Here is a 27,287-nt window from a genome sequence, read left to right as displayed (position 1 = left end):
ATATCCAAATAGTACAGGTAAAATAGACATTTAAAAAAAAAAATTGTTACACTCATGAATCTTGGCAAAAAGTTTGCTTTTGGGATTAGAACCAAGTACAAAAAAAGTCTATAAAAAAAAGTTATGTGGAAGGGTGTTTTTTCGCTTACAAGAGGGAGGGGGTGAAGGTCAAAAATATACTGAAAAAAATTGTTTGCCGAGTATCATTATATGACACATGTTTTCAAGGTATTTTTTGATGCTGAATCTAATGGCATACAAATAAAGTCAATACGATTGCTCTAAGAAAAGTTATTGCCGATTAAAAACAAGGGTGCTTGTTTTTTGACTTCAACAAGTAAAATATAACCGAAACCCATGTGAAAAACATGCTACACTGATAAAATTCGCGATAAAGGTTTAAGATAAAGCAGGAACAAAGGATTCATAAAGTTCTTAAAATTATTTTTGGTGAAAGTGTGTTTTTTTGATGGGTTAAGTTGTGTGTGAGGAAGATATTATAACAGCTGACTTAAATTTTATTAATTTTTAAAACTTGGTGTAAATGTTTTGGTTGGTATAAGAATGAAGAATATATAAAGTGTACAAAATTATCTTGAGTGAAAGGGTGTTTTTTTTTAAAGAAATGATGAAATTCGGAATCAGTACCACAAAAACTAGGAACAAATTGTTAAAACAATGAAAATTAGTAAAAATGTTTCACTTATAACAGAAACCAAGAACCCCAACAGTCTATACAAATATTTTGGGTGAAAGGGTGTTTTTTTTTTTTGGGGAAATAGGTAAAAATCTGCGATAAGTCCGATAAAATCAATGGTAAATGGTACCCTTACGAAATTCATTTAATATGTTCTCTTTCTCATAGGAATTACGAATAATGTAAGTCTAAAATTTTTTTTATGTGAAAGGGTGTTTTTTTAGAAGTAAAGAAAATATGGGTATATTTGGAAAAGTGTGTAATACTAGAGTAATATTAGTGGTACCCTATTGAAATTTAGCAATTATGTTACTTTTAAGATAAGAAACAAGAATCTAAAGTGTCTATAAAAATATCATGGTTAAAAGGGTGTTTTTTTGAGTGAAAACAAAAATGATGGGTCACCCTAATGAAATTTGGTTAAAACATTGAATTTGAGATAGAAAGCAAGAATAAAGAGTTTTCATAAAAATAATTTTAGTGAAAGGGTGTTTTTTTCGAAGAGACAGTAAAATCTGCAATTGGTCCCAATCATTTTATTTATGGTTTTGATGACAAATTAAACATTTATAAATAAGTTCTTACACGTTTTACGCGAATCATTGGCTTTTTGGGCCCAGTTACAGATTTTACTGTCTCTTCGAAAAAAACACCCTTTCACTAAAATTATTTTTATGAAAACTCTTTATTCTTTCTTTCTATCCCAAATTCAATGTTTTAACCAAATTTCATTAGGGTGACCCATCATTTTTGTTTTCACTCAAAAAAACACCCTTTTAACCATGATATTTTTATAGACACTTTAGATTCTTGTTTCTTATCTTAAAAGTAACATAATTGCTAAATTTCAATAGGGTACCACTAATATTACTCTAGTATTACACACTTTTCCAAATATACCCATATTTTCTTTACTTCTAAAAAAAACACAAAGAATAGCTGTATTGCTTTGGGGTCCAGTATTGTATCAACTGCTAAGTACTTCCATTTGCATTCATTTCCGTTATTTCTATGGAAAAAATGTTTTTGAAGGCATTCAGAAGTATACTAAAAAGTACTTTCCAGTAGGTACTGGCAAAAATACAGTCGTGTATACGGGGCACAGTACACATAAAGAGGTAATCATGCCTATTACCGAAGACGTAGTTATTCAATCCCCGGGAATCTACTCGATCCGCAACCGCATCAAATTTTTACTGTATTACCGATCCACGAAACCATCCTAAACTGCTTACCGACATATGTCAAATGTCATTCTATAGGCAGAACCATAATTGGCGGATGGAGTCGGAAGCTACTGTCAATTGTTGTTGTTTTCTTTGTATTTTTTGACAAGTTTTCTTCCGTCGAGTGCGGTTGCGAGCGCTGTTCCCCTCCGTTTTCATCCGACGATCCGACAATTATAGTTCTGGCTTATCACTTCCGCACCGGCGAGTTCAGTAAAAGGAAATCTGACGAAAGTGACTCATGGTATAAAAAGAGAAGGTATGATCATTAGAAAAAAACTCTGTATCGAGAACTGTCAAAACTTAAAAATGGCTACTTAAGGTTTTGACAGCTGCCCATTGAAATTGTTGTTGTAAACATATTTGTCTTGGAAATTGTTGTTGCTTTTGAATTTGCCAAATTAAACGTCAAAAACTTATTACCCCATTTTGTAAGATGGCGGCTCTAATCATTATTATTATTGAAAAATCTAAATTTTTCAGGTAATTTGGATGGATTTAGCACGATCTGCGTACAAGGCTTATAGAAGGAATGAAACGAGTGTTGGGATAGTCCAAGATCCCAGGGCCGTCAGACATTACTTATTTTCTCAAGAAAAAAATGTATGGAATAACGTAGTGCTAGGACATACTAGGTGTGTTTATTATTACCACCGGTCTTAACTGGACAAAAAAAACGCCTCGGGGCTTAACCTGAAATCTTGGCAGCACTGTATACTGAATGTTCCGAAAACAGCAGACACAACAAAAATTTAGAGTTGTCATATTTTTCGCTTTCGTCATTTTCTTGTATTTTCCATGTATGTTTTACAAAGAGATACAAAAATGTATGCCAGCAAAACTATTTTAATACATTTTGTCCTTCCAAACGTGAGTTTTCACGTTTTTAAACAAATTCTAAACAATTTATGAAAAAATTAGTTTGGTAGCACAGATTTAAAACTCTTCAAAAAGTTAAGCCCAGAGAAATCTCCGGGCTAAACAACTAAGCCCAAGGGGCTAAGGTGTTGTTGTATTTAACATGTAAATTGCTTAGCACAGACTGCGTTTTTTTTGTCAAGTTAAGACCGGTTGTAATAAAAAACACACCTACTATTAGTGTATGGATACTGGCTATCTTGTGCCGACGGCCATTTTACCACTAACAGGTGCTAAAGGTACGAAAAATACGTAGTTACTTTTCTTATTTTCTCAAGGCTGATTTTTATATATGATACTCAGGGAACTAATACATTAATTTTTGTAAGCTGCCAGACCCGTCGGATGGGCCTAACACCAAAAGTTGTTCTTATCTGAGTGCAACCTACACGCCTAGGTTGTTGTTACATCTAATGCAAATTACCCTGTACTAGAACATTTTTCCTATATTAAAAAATTGCAACCTTTTTGAAGTTTTTTTCCTACAGATCAAAAACGGACTGTCAAATCGAAAAACCGTAAATGTAATAATTGAAGGTAATAAAAAGATCTACAACTTTTACTTCAAGTTAATTTTAAAAAAAGCTCAAATAAAAGAGATATGACGAAAATATGGTTTAAAAAAAAACCACCCTAACTCTTAAACCGAAGGTATAATCGAAAAAAGTAATTTAACATATATTGTAGTAAATTAAATTATCTTCAAGTTTGCGATACATTTTTTTCTGTAGATTCAAAAATACATGAGTTATGTGAAAAATTGAAATTTTTATTAAAAAAACAGAATGGCGGCCAAATGACTCTAGATGCGATTGTTGATACTCTTTCGAGTCCTGAAGTCAAAATGTGTTATAAATTTTTTCCCAGACCTCCATATAACAAAATCTAACTTTCCCGAATACTAAAATGCGTGTCTGGCAAGGTGTTAGGCCCATCCGACGGGTCTGGCAGCTTACAAAAATTAATGTATTAGTTCCCTGAGTATCATATATAAAAATCAGCCTTGAGAAAATAAGAAAAGTAAATACGTATTTTTCGTACCTTTAGCACCTGTTAGTGGTAAAATGGCCGTCGGCACAAGATAGCCAGTATCCATACACTAATAGTATGTCCTAGCACTACGTAATTCCATACATTTTTTTCTTGAGAAAATAAGTAATGTCTGGCGGCCCTGGGATCTTGCTCTAGGATGGTGCATTCAAAACAAATTTTTTCAACAAGATTAAAAAATAAGAAAAATTTATATATGTATTAGTTGTTATGAAACCTTTCTCACGCATAACACAGCCCCTGAAAAAACCACACTTTGACCGAAAATATTTTGAGATTTTATGTATTACTTACTTCCTAATTTTTTGGAAGAACAAAGAAACTTAAAACTGGATCCCAAGTTTCATGAAGCCCTCCCTCGTCCCTCCATATCCATATTATCAGACCATATAAACCCTACCACATATATACACAAAAAATTCAAAATGGCGCCAAAGTAGCAGCATACAAACTTCTGAACGCTTCTGGAATTCAATGAAAAAGAGGGTGTTTTCACCAAATGGAACAAAATGAAACTAAGAACAAATGGACACATTCAAGCTTATTTGAAAAATGCAGGAATGAAATAAATGAAACAGCACAGGGATGTAATAAGTGGAACAGCATAAGAATGAGATAAATTAAACAGTACAGAGATGTTTAATACAAAATTAAATGCACGAATATGCTTAGTCAGCTATTACATGAAGCCTCAAGAGGCTTGACTCTTTTTTCTAATTTTCTTTTGATAATCATTCTGTGAGGCGCGTACTATTACACGATGCCTCTTGAGTCCAGGACTCAAATTTGACATTTCTCTTTTGATTTAAAATTTGTTGTTGTATTGCACCAAGAAGCAAAAAGAAATGAAAGAGAATGTTGAAAAAAGGAAAAGTGGAAAAAGAAACGTCAAAAAAGAGTCTCAGAATTCCGACCCACGACTCTCTGGTCGGATAATTTTTTGTTTCATCTTTTTTCTCTTTTGCACTCATTACGTTTGAAAGGAGGCGCGCCTCTTGAGGCTTCATGTAATAGCTGACTTAGAGGATATAATATATGGAGTGCTTGTGCTGTTAGTTCCGTGAAGCTGAAGCTTTTATAGAGGGCTCTAGTTTCTTTAAGTTTTTCGATAAGTGCATGTCTCCATTTTATTTTCATTTGATGGCTGTCATCAACAAGCGTGTTTATTTACAGCTGCGGAACCGGACTCTCACTGAAAAACGAAGGCAGCGACCCCTATCCATGCATATGGCGTTACAATGTATTAGGTATAGGAACAATCACTCCATATATTATCCTCTAAGCGAATATGTTGCACGTAATTTTATTTGGTCTCGTTCTTCGGTCTCATAAATAAGTTCAAAAAGTACAAAAGTGAAAATTTTCAAACGCATTTTTGTATAGATTTTCGGACAAGAAATTTAAAAGAAATGATGCAGAAAGCTTATTTTTTGGTCTAAAAAACAATTTCTATACTCTTTTTTACAAAAAAATTGAGCTTGCCAGAAAAAAAATATTTTCACTTTTGTACTTTTTCAAAAAGTGGTGTATGTAGTTAAGCCTTAAGTCTGGTACGCTGCTCGCGCTAAATTTTAGCTCCCATACAAATTATCGATAAATTTTATCTGAGCTAAAATGGATCTCATACAAATTATCGATAACTTGTATGGGAATTTTATCTCGGCTAAAATTTAGCTCGAGCTGCGTACCAGGCTTTAAGGTATAACTACAATGGTCTAAAAAGTGAAAAAGTTGGAAATTTACAAAAGTAAATTTTTTTTATTTCTTTCTAGCGCTATTTGTTTTTGGAAAAAACTACAAAAATTGTTTTTTAAACCAAAAAATAAGCCTTCTGCATCACTATTTTTAATTTTATGGTTGGAAAAACTATCAAAAAATGAGTTTGAAAATTTTCACTTTTTGACTTTTTGCAAAAAGTCGCCGTTGTAGTTATACCTTTAAGCTCTAATTTAATTTTCAGACTAAAAATTTAAAAAAATATTTGTCAAAATTTTAATTGTCATTATCCTTTAAAATAATCAGAAATATCTATGCATCTTTAGGTAGTTTACTGTCAATGGAAAAATACAAAGCAAAATATTGTGAGTGTTGCAACTGTTTTGTAATGATTTTTCTTTTAAAAAATTGAAATTTAACTTACAATTTTTGCTATTATAGTTGAAGTATGTAGGTATAGTCAAATAGTCAAAATTGTAAGAATATCAACGAATATTAAAAAAAATATTTAATGCACAAATTTTTCACTGAATTTTTATTGTTTTTTTTTTTCAATGCAGGAATTTTAGTTTTAATGCAAAGTATTTAATGCAATTTTTTTTTCAGGTGCAATAAACACTTTTTTTTATATACATAGGTAGGTACCTAATTTCTTTCTTATTTGCAACAAATATTTTTTTTAGTTTGTAATGGAAAACAAATGCATCAAACAATATATTTTTTACAACCCTGGAGAAAACACAGCCAAAATAACTTTTTGCCACCACGATATGTCGCACGGCCAAAGTCGATTAGGATTCTTCTATAGGGTATATTGTCACCTTGTCAGTTATACCCAACCCACAGTATCCCGAAATCAAAGCCTAACTTTTAGTACTTTTTAAAAGAAATACAAAAATCAAGGGGCACGATAGTGCAAAGCAAATTTTTTCTTGCAACTTGGCATTAAACCCTTATTTACACCAAACAACTTAGGCCATTTTTGCCTACCCTCTAACTTCTATACCAAATATGCCATGAACTCAAAATCACTTCATTTGTTGAACTAGTCAAACACAAACTCCAGATCAACGAAATTATGGAGAACTTCCCGTTATCGTAGAAACTTGTAATTTGGCAGAGCGATGGGTCTTGTGTTGCATACAAAAGAACAAATTTGAGATTTTCAATTCAGGGGGTGTGGTAACCGCCCATTTTCGCTGAACTTTCATCAAATATTATAGAGAACTGTTTACGAAAAAATACCATCGGGTATTATAGCAAAGTAAAAATAATAAAAGTACAATTAAAAAAAATTCAAGAAAAAACATCACAAAATAAGTTTTAAAGCAAAAACAAAACAAATTTAATTTCGTTTAAGATTTCGTTAACGAAATTTTGAATGGAAAATTTCGTTTCGCTTCAGCTGCTTATTAGGCTTTAATTGGCAATTTTTCAAATAACCTTAAAATTCGATAATTGAAAATTGTTGTGATTATTTATTTCACTAAACATCCCTGGGCTGTAATATCAATTCATATTAGTTCCTTCTGTCTAACTTCCAATTGTTCCATATGTCATTAGTGAAACGAAACCCAAAAAAAAAAATGAAACAAAACTCAAAACGTCAATGTGTTTCATTACCAAAATATTTTTCTCATTCAAAGTGAAAAAACTTGTATCAAACAAAAAAATTTTTTTATATTCTTCTCAAAAGATTAGAACATTTTAAAGTTTAAACTAAGTAGAAAAAAATACAATGTAAATTATGGAACAACAATATCAAAATTTTGTTAGCAACAGTGGAGTTGATTCAGAAATTGAATTTGAAACCAAACTAATTCGTACAGTGTACAATTTTCGTTGGTTGTATGACAATAATCACCCGGAATTTAATAATATCACCAAAAATAGGTTGTCTTGGGCGAGAGTCGCTCAATATTGTCAAAGACCATGTAAGATATTTTTTGATTAGAAATTTATTTTAATTATTAACACTTTTAACTCCAATTTAAAACATAAATTAATTTACCTATGAACTCTTTCAACAATCGACTTAGCTTTTGTATTTTGTGTATTTAAAATTTTTGTATCACCTACCAGTGCGTTTCTAGTTTATGGGGTTGCAGGTTGCCGTTGTATTATATGGAGGTCATTCAGCTTCGCCAACTTATTTATTCTCTTGAATTAGAAGCGTTTATCTGCAACTGTATTTGTTGTACTTTGTTGTATTTACACTTTTTTTCTGTTTCAATAATTTGAATTGAGGAATCATGTGAAGAATTCAAATGTTTAAAATATAGTTGTTCTTGAAAACAAAGGCTTAAATTTTGTGCTTAACCTTGCAGTATTGCCACTGCCGGCTATTTATCGCCAAACAGGCTTTTTGAACATTTCACTCGCTCTTCAAATTTTATAATTTCTGATTTATCAATACTTGGTTCTTTAAATTTTGAACGTGACGATTTAAGGCTCCATTAAAATGTAAGCATTTTACAAATGAGTTTGCCATCATTTTTAATATTAATAGCGCAAAATTTTAAACGATTTAGTAAATTACTAAGTCAAAAGTAGACTGATTTTTACCTAAGTAAATTACTAAAATGGCTTTAGCATCTTACTAAATCCAGGGCCTGATTTAAAGCTGTATGGGCCCCGGGGCTGCAAAAAAGTGGGGCCCCCTTCTCAGGTAACTTATTTCCAAAATAAAATTGAGATTATTTTTGATAGTTTTAAATTTATAGGTAATAGAAGATAAATATGATAAAATGGTATGATTTTGTAACTCAAAGGTGGTTTTGTACCAGCCCTGTTTTTTTTTTTTTTTTTACCTTCAATTCCATTTTACCAATAATTTTACTTTAACATGGAATTTCTTTAAATGTGGAATAGTGCTGGGATGCTTTTCCAATCTTTTCATTGGGAACAAAATAACGAAATTCAAAATAGTTTATATTAAGCGTTTAAGTCAGGGATCCAAAAAAATCTTTTTCTTTTACTTTTTATGTGCTTATTTTTAAAAATCCGCGAACTCATGGGGTTAGGTACTTTAGGCAAATTCAATTGTATCAAATTGAGTCAAATTGTATCGACTCAGTAAGAAACTTGTTGCAAAAAAAGTCTATCAGCGGCTTAGAAATAACGTAGTTATAAAAAAATACTGTTCTCTTCATTTCAATATGTGTTTCTTTTTAGTTTAAATAAAATGAAATTTATGCACTTGAAAACTTTGAATATTATATGCTTTACCTTATTCTTAGGAGAGATTAATTACAAATCTCATTTTGAATGGATACCTTTCATATTTCGAATTACTTTGCGACAAAGTTTGGAGGCCTCCAGTTTTAAAAGGGGAATTTCTGAAATATTAAGGGCCAGTTGTACAAATATGTAATCCGTGGTTCAGCTACTTTTATCTTCTGAATTCGGTGGTAAAATTGGTTTTTAGCACTGGTTCTAGGTCCATATATAGGTTGAAATAGCTAAATCCATCCTTGAACCAAAATCGGCGAGTTAAATTCTTGATCCGAGGCTGAACCAAGTTTGTACAACTGGCCATAAGACTTATTAAAACTTTCAGAAAACCTCTCATACTATGTTTTTTTCTTTATGTACGTTGAGGTGAGCTTTCTAAGAAGATTTGAAATTTTTGGATTGGAAATACATATAATTTTCATAATCTGAAATTTAAACTATTTGTTTTTTTTTTTTGAAATCTTGCTTTTCGGTATTGATTGAAAATTACAAACGCATTATTTTGAAGTACAAACCAATAAAATTGAATTTATGTCCACAAAACAAAAAATTATTTTTTTGCATTATTCTTTTTTGGTGGTAAAATTCACTAAAGATATTGTTTCTTGCCTTTGAGGAACGAATTTTACATTTTTTCTCATAATTTTACATTAAAAAAATTTTTATGTAAAAAAATTAAAACTTTGAGCAGCCCAGTCATACATTTTATTTTTTATGACGACAATAGCTGCGTTCCTTTGGGTCCCGGGGATTTTAACCCCGGTTGCCCCTCCCTAAATCCGGCCCTGACTAAATCGTTTAAAATTTTGCGCCATTGTGTATTAAAAATTTAATTTTAAGCCTGTCAATGAGCATGATAACCAAAATGTATAAAAAAAATAATTACAAACACCACTAGTACTCGGTCCTAAGGACCCGAGCATTTCTTCACATATATAGGACCTGATCTAAGTTCACAACGCAGTCCTAAGGATTAATACGTATAAAACTGGTCTAACTATCATTCTGACAATATTTTGATGTTTTTTAGCAGATTAAACCAAATTAAAAAAATACAAAATTAATGAAATTATCATTAAAATAATTTTTAAAAAATACTGCGAAGATTGAAAAAAAGCCAACAAGAACAGAAGATAAATTCTATTAAGAACTGTTATAATCAAGAATGAAGAGAATGTCTGGATCTTGTACAAAAGTGTCGGCAAGAATGGTACCTAGTTCACCAACGAATATACGTTAATTCAATAGCCTGGACCTGGACGAATATACGTTAATTCAATAGCCTGGGGAAGTCGCCGACCGAAAAAAAAAATCATTTTTAAATAAGTAATAAAAAAGACAGTTTACGATGCCGATGTTTGTTCATAATACATACATTCATATCTAAATAAATATAACGTTTTTGAAAAACTGAAGCTTTATTGTTTTGGTGCAGTTTTTTTTATAGCAGTCATAGGATGAATAGAATGAAGACAAGTTTGAGCATAATCTTCAATACTATTTGAAAATAGAATCCTTTTACAAATACATTTTGTGTTGGAAATTGGAAGATGGATGTCGGACGGCCATCACGAATTCCAAAACGTCCGGTTCAAGAAAACCTATCCTCTGCCTGTACCGATAGCTGATATTTTGAGTGAATATTGTATGCATGAATATTGTATATTGACTGCATTTATATTTTCATTAACCATGGTTTTCCATCAGAAATGGAAATTCTACTGCAGTGCTAACGATATTTTTCATAATAATTTATTCAAAAATTGCTTTGCTATTGCAATTTTTTTCGCCAGATGAACGTATTTGTCGTCATTATTCATGTATTATATCTAATGCAAAAAAAAACGGTTATTATGTTTTTGGTAAATAAAAAAAAAAACATTCAAATCATTAAAATCAACAGAAACGCACTTGTTAAGTGCAACAACACCCAAGAAATTAAGAAATAAAATATAAATATATGATTGAAGTACTAACCGCTAGACTTCCGATTTTGAGGTCCTAATAAATACCGAGTCCTAACTAATACTCGGTACCAATTTGAAAGTACTAGGGCTTAGTAATTTTGTGAAGAAATCACTTGGTACCGATTTGATTACTAACGATTGGTATAATAACCAGGTACTAGTCGATTTTGAGGAGCTAGCTAGGACCAGGTCCTAACTAATACTCGGTCCTAAATTGACAGTTTTAGGACTTAGTGCTTGGGTGAAGAAATGAGTTGGTACTGATTTGAGTACTAATTTTAGGACTAGGGCCGGTATTAGCATTAGGACTCTGTGAAGAAATCGGCCGTAAATCTAATGTCGTTTTCGATTGGACGTCCAGAAGCGTCCGGAAGCATTCAGAAGCCTTCTGATACCGTTTTATTGGCATGAAAATGACAGCCAGAACGCTTCTCAGAAGAGAAATTCTCTTCTCGATTTCAAATCAGAATCGAATCAAGAAGCACTAATACATCTTATACCTTTAAACGAGCTAAAATTGTTTATATATATATCTTATACCTTTAAACGAGCTAAAATTGTTTATATATATATATACAGGGTGTCCCACAGTCACCGCCCCAAACGAAAACCATGGATTCCTGAGGTCATTTTAAGTCGAAAAACTTAAGAGGTAATTTTCTCGTTTTCGTCCCGTTTTCGAGTTACCACGGTTTTTATGATTTTTGTTCTCTTTTCCCTTATCTGGCTTTATCTTTGCCAAACTACGTTTGATTTGAAAAATTTTTTTTACAACCAATCAAGAATTTATTACAGTTTTAGTTTGTCTCAAAACTTTTTTTTCTGCGGACAACCGTTTCTCCACAATTTTGCATCAAACACAATTTTCTTCGTTTTTTAAGTTGTTTTTTACACTTTCATATCATTTAAGTCAAAAAAACACGTTAATGAGTATTAATTTTTTGTGCTTTTTATTAAAGCCCAGTTTATTTTCATAAAAAAAAATAAGTTTTATTTCATAAAAAAGGCTACTGAAAGTAATTAAAAAAAAATAAACAAACTGAGTGAATTAAAAAAAAATAATTTTTAAATAAAAAATTAATTTAAATGAATTAAAAACTTTTTCTGAGCTATTGTGGTTAAGAAAAGAACAAATAAATAAAGCTCAGAAAAAGTTTTAATTCATTTAAATAAATTTTGTATTTAAAAATTATTTTTTTTTTTAATTCACTCAGTTTGTTTATTTTTTTTAATTAATTTCAGTAGCCTTTTTTATGAAATAAAACTTATTGTTTTTTATGAAAATAAACTGGGCTTTAATAAAAAGCACAAAAAATTAATACTCATTAACGTGTTTTTTTGACTTAAATGATATGAAAGTGTAAAAAACAACTTAAAAAACGAAGAAAATTGTGTTTGATGCAAAATTGTGGAGAAACGGTTGTCCGCAGAAAAAAAAGTTTTGAGACAAACTAAAACTGTAATAAATTCTTGATTGGTTGTAAAAAAAATTTTTCAAATCAAACGTAGTTTGGCAAAGATAAAGCCAGATAAGGGAAAAGAGAACAAAAATCATAAAAACCGTGGTAACTCGAAAACGGGACGAAAACGAGAAAATTACCTCTTAAGTTTTTCGACTTAAAATGACCTCAGGAATCCATGGTTTTCGTTTGGGGCGGTGACTGTGGGACACCCTGTATATATATATAAATATATATAAAATTGGGATCTCGGAAACGGCTCTAACGATTTCGATGAAATTTTCAGGGTTTGTTCATCTAAGCGAGTAAAAAGTTTTGGAAGTATTTTTGGAAAAATCCGCCCACTGCCACGCCCACTTTTTTAATATATAAGTTTTTTCGGGAACGGCTCTAACGATTTCGATGAAATTTTCAGGGTTTGTTTATCAAAGCGAGTAAAAAGTTTTGGAAGTTTTTTTTTGGAAAAATCCGCCCACTGCCACGCCCACTTTTTTAACATATAATTTTTTTCGAAAACGGCTCTAACGATTTCGATGAAATTTTCAGGGTTTGTTTATCTAAGCGAGTAAAAAATTCGGAAGTATTTTTGGCAAAATCCGCCCACTGCCACGCCCACTTTTTTAACACATAAGTTTTTTTTGGAAACAGCTCTAACGATTTCGAGGAAATTTTCAGGGTTTGTTTATCTAAGGGAGTAAAAAGTTTTGGAAGTATTTTTGGAAAAATCCGCTCACTGCCAAGCCCCTTTTTTTTCACATAGAATTTTTTTGTAAAAACTTTAAAGATTTCGATGAAATTTTGAGGGTTTGGTCCTCTAGGCGAATGAAATATTTTGGAAGTACTTTTAGAAATATCCGCCCACAGCTACGCTTATTTTTCTCACATAAAAGTTTTTTGGTTATTGCTTTAAATATTTCGATGAAATTTTGAGGGTTTTTTCCTCTAGGCAAATACAACATATTGGAAGTATTTTCTCTCATATTAGTTTTTTTTTTTAAACTCACAACAAGCAACACCATTGACCTAATGTCAATCTTATAATATATAAGTAAAAAAAAGAAAGAAGTAAAGCATCCACTGATACAGAATAAAACAGAGACAGGGATAAATATAGTATTTCTTCATACTAAGCTTTGCTGGCAAGGCTAAACTTGGAAAAAAGATCAACTTTATATTCTCCATCCAAAACATTCTGACCCGTAAATTAAAATTTGAACAAAAAGGGATCTTATTGCTGTAGGCATTTTCTATAATGCAGATTCCTGTAACACTTCTATCCATTGCTGATCGTCGCATGTATATTCAAACGTAAATAAACTGGATTACTGGAAATGTGGTCTCTTCTAACCCGCGAAAAACTGGTCATTGCAAACTCAGTTATAGCTATCAGTAAAATCCATCAGTAAAAATTGGTTTTAGCTATTTTGAATACTTTAAACTTTTATTTTGAACAAAATATTGATGAAATAAGTTGAAAGCTCATTTTTACTAATATTTTCAGTAAGAAGCATTGCATTTGGTGTTAAATTTTATTCACAAATCCATTTTATAAATTTTACTGATGAAGTTTCATTTTACTGAACAACTGATTTCCAAATGCCAAAAAAAAATTCCATTTCGTTTTACTGATGGCGTTTAATTTTTTTACTGTTCCGGTGCCATCATTAAAAAAATTACTGATGCAATGATCAGTAAAAAAATAGTTTGGGGAGCGAATGTCAAATAAAGATTATAATTTAATGACGTAAATTTACTGATCGCTATGAACGCTCATCAGTAAAACATTTCAGATTCCTGATGGTTCAATTTTCACTGATGGATTTTACTGATAGCTATAACTGAGGCCTCACATTTGACTTTTTTCACTGAAAGTTATAACATTTAAAGATACCGAGCAAAGCTCGGTCACCCAGGTACTATATATATATATAAATATATATAAAATTGGGATCTCGGAAACGGCTCTAACGATTTCGATGAAATTTTCAGGGTTTGTTCATCTAAGCGAGTAAAAAGTTTTGGAAGTATTTTTGGAAAAATCCGCCCACTGCCACGCCCACTTTTTTAATATATAAGTTTTTTCGGGAACGGCTCTAACGATTTCGATGAAATTTTCAGGGTTTGTTTATCAAAGCGAGTAAAAAGTTTTGGAAGTTTTTTTTTGGAAAAATCCGCCCACTGCCACGCCCACTTTTTTAACATATAATTTTTTTCGAAAACGGCTCTAACGATTTCGATGAAATTTTCAGGGTTTGTTTATCTAAGCGAGTAAAAAATTCGGAAGTATTTTTGGCAAAATCCGCCCACTGCCACGCCCACTTTTTTAACACATAAGTTTTTTTTGGAAACAGCTCTAACGATTTCGAGGAAATTTTCAGGGTTTGTTTATCTAAGGGAGTAAAAAGTTTTGGAAGTATTTTTGGAAAAATCCGCTCACTGCCAAGCCCCTTTTTTTTCACATAGAATTTTTTTGTAAAAACTTTAAAGATTTCGATGAAATTTTGAGGGTTTGGTCCTCTAGGCGAATGAAATATTTTTAGAAATATCCGCCCACAGCTACGCTTATTTTTCTCACATAAAAGTTTTTTGGTTATTGCTTTAAATATTTCGATGAAATTTTGAGGGTTTTTTCCTCTAGGCAAATACAACATATTGGAAGTATTTTCTCTCATATTAGTTTTTTTTTTTAAACTCACAACAAGCAACACCATTGACCTAATGTCAATCTTATAATATATAAGTAAAAAAAAGAAAGAAGTAAAGCATCCACTGATACAGAATAAAACAGAGACAGGGATAAATATAGTATTTCTTCATACTAAGCTTTGCTGGCAAGGCTAAACTTGGAAAAAAGATCAACTTTATATTCTCCATCCAAAACATTCTGACCCGTAAATTAAAATTTGAACAAAAAGGGATCTTATTGCTGTAGGCATTTTCTATAATGCAGATTCCTGTAACACTTCTATCCATTGCTGATCGTCGCATGTATATTCAAACGTAAATAAACTGGATTACTGGAAATGTGGTCTCTTCTAACCCGCGAAAAACTGGTCATTGCAAACTCAGTTATAGCTATCAGTAAAATCCATCAGTAAAAATTGGTTTTAGCTATTTTGAATACTTTAAACTTTTATTTTGAACAAAATATTGATGAAATAAGTTGAAAGCTCATTTTTACTAATATTTTCAGTAAGAAGCATTGCATTTGGTGTTAAATTTTATTCACAAATCCATTTTATAAATTTTACTGATGAAGTTTCATTTTACTGAACAACTGATTTCCAAATGCCAAAAAAAAATTCCATTTCGTTTTACTGATGGCGTTTAATTTTTTTACTGTTCCGGTGCCATCATTAAAAAAATTACTGATGCAATGATCAGTAAAAAAATAGTTTGGGGAGCGAATGTCAAATAAAGATTATAATTTAATGACGTAAATTTACTGATCGCTATGAACGCTCATCAGTAAAACATTTCAGATTCCTGATGGTTCAATTTTCACTGATGGATTTTACTGATAGCTATAACTGAGGCCTCACATTTGACTTTTTTCACTGAAAGTTATAACATTTAAAGATACCGAGCAAAGCTCGGTCACCCAGGTACTTTATACTTACATGTCAAAGAAAAACTCAATCATTGTTTTTTTCTGTTTTCCATTCAATTTTTATTTGTTTTCTGCAAATAATTTGTTAATTTATTTTCAAACAAATAAATTAGGCCTTTAAAATATTTTCCAAAAGGAATTTCCCATTAATCCGTTAAAAATAAGGCACAATTTTCTTTAAATATTAATTATTTTTCAAGTCGTATGCCATGTTTGACATTTTAAATTTCAAAGAAAAACAAACAAACACAAAAAAACAGAATTGAGTGGAAGCGATTCAAACTGTTTTATTGGATTTCAGAATGAGTGAATCCTTGAGTGTTTCCAATCGAAAACGACATAATAAACTAAACTTATCTGAAAAAAAAAAATAAAAATCTCAAACAAAATTGTAAAAGTTATATGCATTTTTGGACCGTTTTTGATTGTAGATATTTTCGACTCCCAACATTTTCCTAATTTGACTCATTGTCTTTGAAATATTCTAGCAACACCAACCATAATATACAGATCATGCAAAATTTTAGCTAGTGGCTGAGCTAAGATTTTGGTGAGTATTTTGTTTGGGAGCTAAAATTTGGCTCGATTTACGTACTAGACTTAAGCATTAAAACTAAAAAAATAATAAAATACTGAAAGTTTGGTCTCACAAATCTTATAAATGATGTGTGACTTGGTTTGAACTTATTTTCATTTTTTTTTTGCAGGATTATATTAATAATTCTAAGACTAAAAAGCGTTGGCAAGTAGCGATATTTTCGGTACTAAAAATTACGGTCGAGAGTTAAAAAAAAAAAAAAAATTGCTCATATCAAATAAATTGTTTAGTTTCAAAACCTACAAAAAGGTTTTTTTAATTAATACTTATGAATTTAAATCTTATTTAGTAGATACTCTGAATTTCTATTGAAAGTAAAGCCCAAACTTGTTAATTACAAAAAGTGTGAGGACAGAAACATTTTTTTAACAAATGGACTTGTAATGTTTTGAAAATATACGATTATATTTTAAAGTGAATTGATTGATTTAAGGTGGGCATCTTATACATAGACTGAAACAAATAGACAAACAGAATTATGCGACCCACTTTTTTATATCCTCTTTACAATTTTTACCTTAGTCGAAAGTAAAAAAAAATAATTTCTTCTTATCAGTTATAGAATGCACGAACAAATGGAATTCTTTACTGCAAACTTACTTTTCCGCACCATCAACCAATTGGACACATTTAGAATATCTACAACAATTTGAACCATACTTATCGAGTAACTTACGAATTGTAAGTAAAATTTAATAAAAAAAAAAATAACAAAAACAAAAATAACAAAAAAAAATAATTTCAGGTTCCTACAAAAAATGAGCCAAATGAGACACAAAAAAAGCAACTTCTCCAAGAGCTATTGATTCATAGTGAGAAATTAATCTCACCCGAGACAACCAATGAAGAAATTCAACATATTTGGTTAATGATTGCGTCTATTTGTAATGCAATAAAACCCGGAGCATATTATTCTGTTTTAAAATGGCAAAAGGTAAAATTGATATACATATACATATTTTGTTGCATTTTTACTTTATTTAAATAAATTTTCAGTATTGGTATGATATTAAACAAGCTTTTGGAGTACAGTGGGTTACGCTTCGATCAAAGCTCAAAGAAAGGGGTAAGTGTTTTGTTTGTTTTTTTTATTTAAAAAAGCATTATTTTTAAATTTTATTCTGTTTTTGTTTGTATTTATTTCAGGGACAAACCTTGATGTTTCAGAATATACGGATGATGAAATGAAAATTTTAGAAATATGTGGCGCTTCAATTAGCGATAGTTTACCTGAAATTTCTAAAAAGTTGGGGAATAATATCGAACTTGGCTTGAATAGGGTATGTATGATTATTTGAATTCTTAATTGGGGAACAAACGGTTGCAAGTCCACTTCTTTTCAAACTTAATTATGGAAAAATTACTAACTTGGACACAGTAGATCGTATAGGTCGTAGTTTATCTTAAATCACAAATATCAATTACTTAAGAAGACGCATAAAAAAAGCAGGAATACCTACTTTATAAATTTTTTAATATTTTATTTCCCTTCATTTATTTAATTGTAGAATCAAATAATTACCAAATGTAAAAGATGTTCTGCACAAAGAAATGAATTGATGATTAATGGATATTGTGACAATTGCCGCAAATTACCATGTTGCAATATATGTCACAAAACTTGTGACAACACCATAATAAAATACAAAATCACTCATTGGAGTGTGAAAGCTATACTTTTACTTCCCGAAGATCTTCAATCTTCCTCTGAAATTAAAATATGTCTTGATTGTTCGAAAGCTTTAAATAGTAAGTTGCAAATTTTCGCATAATAATTCAAGTACAATTTATTAACTAATTTGTATTTTCAGCAAGAGCATCAATGGAATGGACAACTTGTCGTATTTGTGATACAGGTAACTCAGATTTAATGCAAAGTTTGTATGATCCAGCTTTAAATTGTTTGCGCAAAGCTTTCCATAGTGTCACAAATTATACGGTGAGTTCTGTGAAAAAACAAAAAAATTATTTATTATTTTCCAATTCACTTTTTCCAATTAAATAGTTTTCCTTTCCTATTGCAACTTTTAACTAAATTTGTAATCCAATATAGAGCTCTACATTTATTTCAAAAATTGATTTTCTTACATCGGAAAGAGGCTTTTGGAAAATCTTACGTTATAATTTAAAAGACAAATAGAATTATTGAGATGAGTTAGTTTAGAAATGAAGGCACCAATAAATTTGAATCCCTAATTGACCCCATCCCCATGGAAATTGCCATATTTATCTAACTAAATAAAGTAATGCTATATAAAATTTATAAAGAAAAATCCACATGACCCATTAAACGCAAACAATTTATTTTTTCATGACCAAAAAAACAAAAAAAAAACGTACACATGCAGTACAATATCCTATGAACCATAACTTGCGGATTCATGGCACAAATCTTGACACAAACAAACATGCTGGTTTAGATATCTCCAATCTTTATGAAAAAAAAAAAAAAATATTTTGAGACTGAAATATCGATTTTGACAAAATCTCGCACAGAATAATTATAAAGTTTAAACTGTCGTCTCTCCCTTGGGGTGAAATTATCTATTAAGACCTTTTTAAGCGTTTTTTTTTTTTTTTGTATGATGAAATCATCATTGGCATAATACCCTCTTCGTCGTTCGTCATTTTGAAGATAGCTAAAAAAGCATTCACTTGATTTTCTCAGCCGGTATTGGTCATAGAGTTTACATTACATTACATTCTCTAGAGTTTTTGTTATAACAAAATTTTTAATGTTTATCGAATCCGACATCCGATACAAAAATTACTTATGGTACTTTTTATAGACCATTTAATTTCCTACATTTTTGAATATATCTAGATTTCATGAACGTCAACAAAAAAAAAAAACATTCAAGATAGAGCACCAATGTTATTGGCGATTGAAATAAATTCCTAAAAACTTGTGTTAAATCGAACATAAACAAATAAAATTCTCTGAAAATAAGACCTTTTTTAGCTATCGTTTACTTATTGACGATAAAATTGACTTAGGCCCAATTTATTCACTCTCCATTATTTTTAAAGGCTCCATTAAAAATTATAAAACTGTCAAATCGCATACAAATTTTAAAATTTCCCTTTTTTAATGGCGACTTTAAATTTAATGGAGTGTGAATAAATTGGACCTTAATGAAAACAAACAAACAAAAAAAAAAAAAAAACAATTACAATTTTTGGATAGGAACTTAGGCCAACGGAGTAATAGACAACCACTAAGTCAGCTAGGCTGACACGACTTCTAAGAATATGAAAAGTTTTATTTATATACACTGGTTAGGATATATTTAACCAAACATGATTTCAAATTAATTTAAAACGATTTATCATTTTAAAAATTACGGAATGATCCCAGCCCTATTGTGAATTTCAAATGAACAATATTTCACCCGGAAAAATTACATTTCACTCTTTCTCTAGTGTTTTGCGGAACAAGTTTCGAGTGAAACTCTTAAAAGCTTTTTTAAGAAACATAACACTGATCATAGAGATATATTTATATAATCACTAAAATTATAAAATTGTTATTTAAAAAAAAAGTCTTACATAAAATTGCTTGCTTCATTTTCTTTAAAATGAAAATAAAAAATTTCAATGATAGTTATAATAACTGCCTTCTAATTAATTAAAAATTAACTGACAAAATGCCGATTCTTGATCTTTTGCAATGTATGATTTCACTTGCCTAAACAGTTCAAAAAGGGGCTTGAAGCGTGACAGATGATCAATTTGCTGTTGATTCCTACTTGTAAAATAAAAGTCTTCTTTTCTTACAAAGGAACTATTTATTAACAATAAGATCTGAACTTGATAGCAAATTTATAAGAAATACATAAAAACATTTCAGAAATTTTTACAAAACAAATATAATATGTACAACAGATAACTTAATATTTATATTAACAAGTAATTTGAGCTTGAATTGATTTCGTACACAAATTAATATTCTAACATTTTCTCACCATAAAAGGTCGGGATTAAGTTAGAAGTTATTTAAATCATGGCAGTTTGCTGATTATTATTCATCAATATTTGTTTTATCCCCATCTTGTTCTTTTGTATCTCCCGTGGTTAAAGTTCGAGAAGCGAATAGTTTCAAACTTTTAGAATATGAGTCGTTGTACTTAAAAGTGGTATAAGATCAGTTTTTTATGTTTCGTGATATTTAAGCGTTTACGTTTTTAAAAAAATAGCTAAATATTAAAAAATTCAGGTGATGCATTTAAGATTATTAAAATGTCAAATTTTAAAATTTAATTAAACTTATCAAAATTCTCAAAGATAGTTAACGGTCTTTTAATCCCAAATATACTTATACTACTTTCATTAATAATAAAAATTATAAAGAATACAAAATTAAAACAAAAACTTTAAACTTAAACTCTATAGAAATTGGTTTTAAGTGTTAAAAGTAAAAATAATTAAAAAAAAACACTTATTTTCTTTTAATAACAAAATTAGAGGATGGAAATATCTTTATCTTATACCACTTTAAAAGAAAAAAGACGGCTCATGTAATCTAAGTCTGTCCTAGGTACTAAATTATATCTATTCCGTATACGTTCTCTTCTTAAGTTTCTTGGTTATTTATTTCTATTTCCTTATATACAAATTTCCTCACATACACTATGTATATCATTCATCAATAAATAAATTCCATACTCCCAAGCATACGACAAATAATAACTGACAAATTGTTTTTTTTTTTTTTTTTAATTTATTTATAGTTCAACCAAGCAGATGGTTTACCAGGATACATTTGTAAAACTTGTAAATTACAATTACAACAATTTACTACTTTTCACACAAAATTTCTTCGAACTCAAACAAAATTAAGATCAAAACATATTGTTAATTTTATTGGTAATTCTATGATGCCAAGAATATCACCAGATGGAAAAGTGGTAACCATAAATTTAAGTCCAACCCAAACTAATAAACCACAAGTTGTGACATTGGATAAAACATCATGCGATCCGTTAATGATAATACCACCAACATCATCATCATCATCAACAACATCATCTACTACAGCAACAACCACAACAACAACAACATTTAAACAACCCGATAAAAATCAACAAAACTCTGTTCCAACTTATAAAGTAATTGCAACAAAACCAGGACCAAATCAATCATCATCATCAAAAACATTCAAAAAAATATCTATAAAACCAGTTGCTGGAAAAATTCCAGTTACCAATGTTACAAATCAAGATGTTCCAATTAGAATTATTCCACCAAATCCACCACTTGCTATTAAAGATATTTTTTCTCTCCAACCAATGATGCCACCACAATCAGCACCTCCTTCTAGAAATACAGGCACAAAAGCAAGCATAAGTGTTGTACCAACTTCTGCTCTACAACAACAATCACAGACCAAAGTCGATGAAGTATTCTCCAATAATTCACTAACTGTTACAAGAAAAACTGTTGATATCACACCTACACCAGGACAATCATCACTTCCTCAAACAATCAATTTGCAACAACAACAAAGTAATAACATCACAAATCTACCAAATGGAAGCAATACCTTAAAAAATACAATCACTTTAAATAAAGGAATAACTATAACAAAAAGGACAGTTGTTCAAAAAACTCCTCAAGTCGAACCCAAGAATTCAATAAATATAAACACACAAAATATGAAACCTGGAGAATTTACTCCATTGTTACCACCAAAAATTACACCGCCAAAAGTTACACCGCCAACAATGGTGTCACTATCGGACTTAGCATCGAAACCAGCTATTTTTACAATCGCCGATTATGAAACCATTGATGATGCACCTCCAGTCTTTTGTATACCGAAAAATCCAAGTAAAACACCATCAACCGATACAACAATGAGCAGTTCTGAAGCTGAAGCTGAAAAACAGTTATTAAATTTTAATCCAAGTAATCCACCAATTATTAAAACGGAAGTCTTTGATGTGGATGATAATTTGAATGAAGAAGAAAATCACGAGGAAGATCCTGTCGCCGAGGAACCATCGATTGTCGAAAATGAACTAGTTCCTCAGGTAAATCCATCAGAATTATCAATGGAAAATTCACCAGTTCCAGAAGAAATAATAGAACCTGATCCAACGATTCTTCCACAGCCACCGCCTGTAAATGAAAAATCATCGTCATGTCCTGAATCTGGTGTGAAAATAATTCGTCTAAATGGCAATATGGTAACTGTAAAACCTCATCCATTTATATCTGAAGCATTTCTTCCGATTGAGATGGCAAATAAAAACGATGGAACTCCACCTAATCGCTTACCATCATACATACGGAAAGTTACTACAATTGGATCGAGATCTTCACCAATAACCAACCAACAAAATGCATTGAATAAAAATGTACAGATGGTTGATGGAGTAATACCGAAAAAATCACCGACTATTACCCCGAATCGGAGGCAATCACGATTACTATCACGATCAGTAATTATGAATCAGCAAAAAAAAACTGTGCCAATTTCTCAATCAAATAAGGTTATCTTGACTCCAGAGCAAGTTTCATCATTGACTAAAATCAGACAAAATAATAGCCCAATCGTCACGGAAAGAAATAAAACCTTAACACCAGAACCAAGAGATAAGATTATTATTTTACAACATCCACCACACCACCACCAACTAAAACAACCACAACAACACCAACAACAACAACACCAACAACAACAACCACAACAACACCAACAACAACACCAACAACAACACCAACAACAACACCAACAACAACACCAACAACATCACCAACAACAACAACCACAACAACAACCACAACAACACCAACAACAATCAGAACAACACCAACAACAACACCAACAACAACAACCACAACAACACCAACAACAACACCAACACCAACAACAACACCAACAACAACACCAACAACAACACCAACAACAACACCAACAACAACACCAACAACAACAACAACAACCACAACAACACCAACAACAACACCAACAACAACACCAACAACAACACCAACAACAACACCAACAACAACACCAACAACAACAAAAACAACATCAACAACATCATCAACATCAACAACAACATCAACAACACCAACAACATCAACTACACCAACAACACAAACAACAACACCAACTTCAACACCAGTTACAACAGCCGACACCACAGCTACAACACCAAGTACAACAACAACATCCACCACAACACCAACTACAACAGCCACAACAACAGCAAGAACAAGCATTGAAGAAACCCCGAAAGTATTGGGGAACAGTGAATGAGTTTCAGGTGACTCCAATACTTACCAAGTCTCCGCCACCTCCTTTAATATTGTCACCACCCAGATCGTCTCAAAACACTCATCCCACGAATCAACAAATATCACAACAACCACCTAAAGGACAGGCTCCTTCACAACCACCATGGATTGAAGAAAGACGAACTCCGGCACCGTCCGAAGATCCAATTATTCTCCAAACATCTACAAGAGTAAACATAAAACAAGAAGTTGAAGAAGACAATGATGTAGAAATTGTATCAGTAACTCAACCCGATCCGCCGCCAAGTGAACCGCCCCGCCAAGAACCAGGAATGTTCTATCCAGATCAGTTTGAATTAGAAAATTTAACTTTTGGAGCTGATATTTCAATGATGATTAATAATTTATTATTGAATCAAGATGCTATTATTAAAAATACTATTAATGGGAATTTCATTGATTCTCCGATTCCTGCGGTTGCGGGTGAGAAAAGAAAACATGACGATCCGCCAAAATTTCAAGAGGATAGTGGTGAACGGAAAAGAAAAAGGGAAAGCAATAAGAAGACAGAGACTCAGATACAGACAGAAAGAAAGAAAGTCGATCAAAAGAACGAGGAGAAAAAGAGAAAAGATAATGAATCAGTGATATTGGTACCAAAATCTTCATCTCCAGCACCTACCCAACCTGCACCACCTACACAATCACCCATTAAACTGAAGAATGTCCGCATAAAGCTTAAACGCGATAAGCAACCTACAGTGATTTCAAGACCTAAACGGTCATGTGCACAACCAGTGTCGCCAGCGGTGGCGACGACGACGCCGCCTGTTAAAAGAAAATCACTGAGACTGCAGCAAACTTAGATTCTACAAAAATTACTATTTTTATTACATTCAGTTCAGTTTAGCAATTTAATTTTGTATATATTAAATTTTTATTATTAGGAGTGTGAAAAAATAAAGCGTTTAATTGCTTTGTCTTTATAGGAACAAAGAAAAATATTGGTTAACAAATAAATTTGTTTTCATTTTGAAAAACCTTATTTAAAAAAAAAACTGCTTTTTAATGTTAAATATATTATTAACTTGGAAAACTTTACGTACCTACTTAAAGGTAAATATGCAATTTTTTGAACTTCCGGAGAGGCAGATATCTGCGGACCAAAATCTCGAAATTAGTTTTGATATGCAGATATGAATTCACAATGAATAGGCCTTTCCTTTTATGTACCTAAAAAAAATTTCGAATCTATTTTTTTAAGATTTTCGAGAAAAAATCAAGGCTAACCCCTTGCCTGAAAAATATGGATTTAAAAAAAATCCAAATCCGTTGAATGATACATCAAAAGAAAGGCCTCTTTATGCTCTATTCATAACTGAAAACTTAAAGTTTATTGGACGTCCGGTTGCTGAATTATTTGCAATTATTTGCAATTTTTTTTTTTTTCTTAAATTCCGAAATATTCGGAAGCACATATTTTCGGATCAAGGTCTCGAATAAAGTTTTGGTTTACAAATATGAGTTCACAATGAATAGGCCTATCCATTTAAGTAAAAAAGTAACGAATCTATTTTTTTAAGATTTTCGAGAAAAATCAAGGTTAACCATTGCCTAAAAAACTAAAAAATAGGCATTTTAAACAAATTCCTCCAAATCCGTTGAGTGATACATCAAACCAAAAGTTTATTGGACGTCCGGTTGCTGAATAATTTGCAATAGAAATACTATCGAAATATATTTTGTTTTTTTTTCCGAAATCAGATATTTTCGGATCAAGGTCTCGGATAAAGTTTTGGTTTAAAGATATGAGTTCACAATGAGTTGGCCTATCCATTTAAGTAAACAGCCCTATTCTGCTATTCGATTCACGTGAAAGTCTAAAATAAGAAGCGTTTAAAATGTGGTTAAAATTAAATTTAGACAAATATTTTTTCTTTAGAATTTCTAAAACAGACGAGAACAACACTTTGCTATCAAAAATTAGAAGTTTTTCAAAGCCATTTTGACATGATTAAGAAAGGGAATTCTTCGATTCACGTGAATCGAATAGCAGAATAGGGCTGAAAAAAGTAACGAATCTATTTTTTTAAGATTTTCGAGAAAAAATCAAGGTTAAACCCTTGCCTGAAAAATAGGCATTTTAAACAAATTTCTCCAAATGCGTTGAGTGATACATCAAAAGAAAGGATTCTTTATGCTCTATTTATAACTGAAAACCAAAAGTTTGTGAAAGTTCTTCCCAGATTTTTCTTCACTCTCGTAAAATCACTTCACCAATTTAAAAAGGCTGTAGGTATTTCAGTTTAAAAAAAAATCTAAATTAAATTAATAGTCGAGTCAAATTAGACATAAAATTTGTAAAATCTCGGAATCCAGGGAAAGTCGATGCATCTAAAAAACGAGTATAGGGCTGCATTATAAAAGGGTCAAATAAGAAAGTTAAAAAAAAAAAATTTCACCGCTCTCGATTACAACAGTTTTTATGGACCGTTAACTGTCATTCCGTATGCAAGCGTCAATCGGAATTGCTGTCTCATTTTAGATTTTGATCAAACTTTGTAGGGATGTTCTCTAGGACTGTAAGGAAGCAAATCCATGATGATTTAATTTTAAGTTGCGTGGTTTCCCCGCTACCCGCATTCGAACTTTTTCAGAATGTCATTTTTATGTTATTATAGCTTTGCGTCTACTAAAGATATCTTTTTGTTTGAAACGCCATTTTAAAGCTTAAGAGTAGTAATTTTTGAATATATATTAAAAAATTACGTAATAATTATCCCTGAATTAAAAATAACTTTTGAAAAACTGGTAATTTTGCTGATTTTTCATGGTTTTTGACTGGCTCCAGAACCTTGGCTATTATATGTAGGAAGCTTATACTTGCCAAATATTAAATATAGATATTTTTCAACAAAATAAATCTAAAATGAACTCGATGGCTGTACTCCTTATGTAAAAATTTTAAGTTCAAAGTATAGAGTATTTTAAAAAAGCTAATTTTTATACTGTCATTTTCTACGATTTGACTAAACGAAGAAATGTGAAACTTACAGTGTGTTAAGCTAAGAGTACGAACTAAATATACTATTAATTTCATGCTTCTATCTTATGTCAAACATAGTGCAATCATAGCCTTAAGTAGGGTTTTTTTTTGGCTTTTTAGCATTTTTGCGAATTTTCAAACAAGCGGTACACAAGATATGAAAATAACACAATTTTATTTAGAGGACTTAAAGTTAAAAGTTTCAACTTAACACACTGTTAGTTTCATGTTTCTATCTTTAGTCAAATCGTAAAAAATCATAGTATAAAAAAATATTTTTTTCAAAAAACTCAAAACTTTGAACTTAAAATTTTTGCATAAGGAGTACAGCCATCGAGTTCATTTTAGATTTATTTTGTTGAAAAATATCTACATTTAATATTTGGTAAGTATAAGCTTCCTACATATAATAGCCAAGGTTCTGGAGCCAGTCAAAAACCATGAAAAATCAGCAAAATTACCAGTTTTTCAAAAATTATTTTTAATTCAGGGATAATTATTACGTAATTTTTTAATATAT

General features: G+C 31.0%; 1 protein-coding gene across 1 annotated transcript; it reads left to right on the top strand.

The window, feature by feature from the left end:
* The first annotated feature begins 7,239 nt into the window (after positions 1–7,239).
* LOC129914201 (uncharacterized) lies at positions 7,240–24,770 on the top strand. Its single transcript, XM_055993331.1, has 8 exons — positions 7,240–7,541; positions 17,033–17,157; positions 17,222–17,410; positions 17,473–17,542; positions 17,623–17,756; positions 17,985–18,225; positions 18,288–18,415; positions 21,207–24,770. The coding sequence occupies exons 1-8, from the start codon at positions 7,355–7,357 to the stop codon at positions 24,585–24,587; spliced, it is 4,455 nt and encodes a 1,484-aa protein (XP_055849306.1). The 5' UTR covers positions 7,240–7,354; the 3' UTR covers positions 24,588–24,770.
* Positions 24,771–27,287: the final 2,517 nt, after the last annotated feature.

This window comes from Episyrphus balteatus, chromosome 3 (genome assembly GCF_945859705.1).
Source record: "Episyrphus balteatus chromosome 3, idEpiBalt1.1, whole genome shotgun sequence".
Lineage (NCBI taxonomy): Eukaryota > Metazoa > Arthropoda > Insecta > Diptera > Syrphidae > Episyrphus > Episyrphus balteatus.
This window is presented reverse-complemented; position numbering and strand designations above follow the sequence as displayed.